The 4,124-nt window shown below is 54.7% G+C and overlaps 1 protein-coding gene across 1 annotated transcript; it reads right to left on the bottom strand.

Moving 5' to 3' along the window:
- Positions 1–906: 906 nt before the first annotated feature.
- LOC125481948 (zinc finger protein 239-like) lies at positions 907–3,803 on the bottom strand (the record flags this gene model as incomplete). Its single annotated transcript, XM_048593901.1, has 2 exons — positions 907–1,939; positions 3,564–3,803. Coding segments are annotated over 2 exons (1,164 nt in total), but the record flags the coding sequence as incomplete, so codon positions are not given.
- Positions 3,804–4,124: the final 321 nt, after the last annotated feature.

The raw sequence follows: 4,124 nt of genomic DNA, 5'->3' as shown, positions 1-4,124 counted from the left end.
GTCAGTGCTGAGGGAACGGGCACTGTCGGAGGGTCAGTGCTGAGGGAACGGGCACTGTCGGAGGGTCAGTGCTGAGGGAACGGGCACTGTCGGAGGGTCAGTGCTGAGGGAACGGGCACTGTCGGAGGGTCAGTGCTGAGGGAACGGGCACTGTCGGAGGGTCCGCGCTGAGGGAGCGCCGCACTGTATTAGATTATTAACAGCAGAATGTTCACTTTGCTAAGCTTTCTGTCTGTGTACACTGGTGACCAGAATCATTAACCAACACGACCCACACCTTCCCTCTTGTGTCCCGGTCCCCAGCAGACAAGCTTAGCAACTCCCCACTCCCGTCACCCCCACCAAAAGTCTCCAGACTCTGTCCGCAGGAGGTGGTCTGTACGATGTGTAAATGGGACACCGCCGCAGCAGTGTGTAAAGGGGACATTGCAGTGGCTACAAGGGAAACAATGTATAAATGGTGCATCATGGTGTGTAAACGGGATGCCACAGTGCGTACACAGGACATTCTAATGTGTAAACAGGACACTGTTGTCTATGTTGTAGGGGCTTCGAGCTGCACGGAGATACTAAATAGGCTGGGGGCTATTTTCCCTGGAGATTGGGAGGCTGAGGCGGTGACCTTATAGAGGTTTACAAAATCACGAGGGACATGGATAGGGTGAATAGCCGAGGTCTTTTCCCCCAGGGTAGGGGGGAGCCCAAAACTGGAAGGGCACAGGTTTAAGGTGAGAGGGGGAAAGGGACCTGAGGGGGTAAAATTTTCACGCAGAGGGTGGTCTGTGTATGGAACGTGCTACAAGAGGAAGTGGTGGAGGTACAATGACAACATTTAAGAGGCATCTGGATCGGTGCATGGATAGGAAGGGTTTAGAGTGATAGGGGCCAAATGCTGGCAAACGGGACCAGACTAATTTAGGATATCTGGGTCAGCACAGCCTGGAGGGTTTGCTTCCATGCTGTACATCTCCATGAAGGGGACACACTGGGGCGTAGCGGGGAGCATGCCCCACACTCAAAGGGCCACCGCGGTGGGGCCATGCAGTCGCTGGTGACTGCGCAGCGAGCCGGCGCGGGTGAAGGCCTTGCCGCAGGCGGCACACAGGAAGGGTCTCTCGCCGGTGTGTACCCGCCGGTGGCGAGCCAGCTTGCTGGGCTCCAGGAAGGCGCGGCCACAGGCAGCACAGCGGAACGGCCGCTCACCGGTGTGGGTGCGGCGGTGTGCACTCAGGTTGCTGGAGGTGACGAAGCCCTTGCCGCAGGAGGTGCAGCGGAACGGCCGCTCACCGGTGTGGGTGCGCTGGTGGGCCAGCAGGCCACCGGCGCTGGCGAAGCCCTTGCCACAGGCACCGCAGCCAAAGGGGCGGTGCCCGGCGTGGAGCCGCTCGTGCTGCGCCAACCTGCCCTGCTCCAGGAAGCCGCGGCCGCACACCGGGCAGGCGAACGGCCGCCGGCCACCGTGGATGCGCTGGTGCCGGGACAGCTTTCCGGACTCGGCGAAGGCCTTGCCGCAGTCGGCGCAGCGGTAGGGCCGCTCGCCGGTGTGGGTGCGCTGATGCACGGCCAGGTTTGGCGACGCCGCGAACCCCTTGCCGCAGACCGTGCACTTGTACGGCCGCTCGCCGGTGTGCGTGCGCCGGTGGGCAATTAGGTTGCTGGACGAGACGAAGCGCTTCCCGCACAGCGGGCACCGGAATGGCCGCTCGCCGCTGTGAGCCCGCTGGTGGTCCGCCAGGTTGCCGGACGTGGCGAATCCCTTGCCGCAGACCGGGCACTCGAAGGGCCGTTCGCCGCTGTGGTACCTCTGGTGCGTCTCCAGCACACACGCCCAGCGAAACAGCTTGCCACACTCCGAGCACTGGAAGTTGGAGCCCGCCCCCTCGCCCGAGGGTCCAGCAAGGGCCTCCGACGCCTGCTGCTGCCCCTCACCCTCCATTGCCTGCCCAGACAAGACAAACAAGACAGTCAGGGACACCAGAACATTCACCAAAAAACACTGCAGTCAACAAATGGACACCAAAGTTGGTGGCATTCTAGAGAGTGAAGAACGCTGCCTAAGATTACAAAGGGATCTTGATCAAATGGGTCAATGGGCTGAGGAGTGGCAGATGGAATTCAATCTGGATACGTCTGAGGTATTGCATTTTGGCACAACAAACAGAGGTAGGGCTTATACAGTGAATGGTAGGGCCTTGGGTTGTGTTGTAAAACAGAGCGACCTAGGCGTTCAGATATGTAATTCTTTGTAGTTTGCATTACATATCGACAGGGTGATTAAAAAGGTGTTTGGCACGCTTGCCTTCATTGCTCAGACCTTTGGGTATAGGAGTTGGGATGTCATGTTGAGGTTGTACAGGACATTGTTGAGGCCTCTTTTGGGTTACTGTGTGCAGTTCTGGTCACCCTGTTTAGGAAAGATATCAATAAGCTGGACAGGGTTCAGAAGAGATTTACCAGGATGTTGCCGGGAATTGCAGATTTGAGTTATAAAGACAGACTGGATAGGCTGGGGCTTTTTTTCACTTGACCATCAGAGGTTGAGAGGCAACTTTATAGGGGTTTATAAAATAATGAGGGGTATAGATAGAATTAATGGCCGTTGTCGTTTCGATAGGATGGAGGATTTCAAGACTAGGGTGGCATATTTTTAAGGTGAGAGGAGAGAGATTTAAAAAAGACATGAGGGTCAATTTTTTTACGCAGGGGGTGGTTTGTGAGTGGAATGAACTTCCTGAGGAAGTGGTGGATGCAGGTACAGTTACTATGTTTAAAAGACATTTGGAAAAGTACATGAATCAGAGAGGTTTGGAGCAATATGGGCCAGGAACAGCAAGGCGGCATGGCTTAGTTTGGGTTTATGGGCGGCATGGACCAGTTGGATTGAAGGGTTCTGTTTCCATGCTGTGTGATTCTATGACTCGAAGGTGGATAAGGGCAATGCGGTTGATGGTATCTATTAACACAATCAAAAATTCAATGAGGTGACATGGGATCTGCTTGGCAGCAAAACTGAGCACCCAAAGGGTGACTGGGATTAAGGATATAAATATAATGGAATAAGCAGTGGCTTATTTCATCCACAGATGGGAATATGACATGGGATAGACCCGACAGCGGGTATTAACAAAAACTCTGCTCCTTTCGATGTACAACACTGAGTAGGGTTTTGCAACAGACCACACAAGTGCAACGACTGCAGCTGATGTGAAGGTGGGGGGAGTGAGGTGCTCGACCGAGAGTGTGTGATAATCACAGATAGTGGAGGTACCCAAAGTAATCATCTGAGTAAAATAATCATTAAGAATCCGAGATAACGTGCGATTCAATGTGATAATATTAGTGAGATACATAATCAATAATAATCTCAGAAAAAGTGGGGTCAATCTGTTCATTTCAGTCAGATAATCAACAATTTGACATAAACTACGAGTCAATAGGAAGCAATGGCGACCAGTCTACCCACACTGCCCCGCGCGTGTGAAACCACCCTATTCGAGAAGCGTGTAGGCCGCTGGCTCCGTGGAGGACGCAGCTGGGGGATGATCCATGGCCAAGTCGCTTACCGATTGCAGCTTCGCGATGTCGCTGACAGTGTATGGAAGTCTCTGCAGATGTGCTCCGCCACTATCGGCGACGTTGCCGCTCCTCGTCCTCCTTCCTCTCGGCGGGAAAATGGCGGCTGCGGACGTGAAAACGCGCGTGCGTCGTTGCCGGCACTTCTGCGTCTGCGCACTCACCCTGTTGCCGGCACGACCGTGCCCGATGGCGCCTGCGCAAACTCGAGTTGTTTCCACCCCCAAACACTCCCAGGACAGGGACAGCACGGGGTTAGATACAGAGTAAAGCTCCCTCTACACTGTCCCCCCCATTAAACACTCCCAGGGTCAGGGGGTTAGATACAGAGTAAAGCTCCCTCTACACTGTCCCCCCCATTAAACACTCCCAGGGACAGGGGGTTAGATACAGGGTAAAGCTCCCTCTACACCGTCCCCCCCATCCAACACTCCCAGGGTCAGGGGGTTAGATACAGAGTAAAGCTGCCTCTACACTGTCTCGCCCCATCAAACACTCCCAGGGACAGGGACAGCACGAGGTTAGATACAGAGTAAAGCTCTCTCTACACC

Source organism: Rhincodon typus, unplaced genomic scaffold (assembly GCF_021869965.1).
Source record: "Rhincodon typus isolate 14 unplaced genomic scaffold, sRhiTyp1.1 hic_rhity00004462, whole genome shotgun sequence".
Lineage (NCBI taxonomy): Eukaryota > Metazoa > Chordata > Chondrichthyes > Orectolobiformes > Rhincodontidae > Rhincodon > Rhincodon typus.
This window is presented reverse-complemented; position numbering and strand designations above follow the sequence as displayed.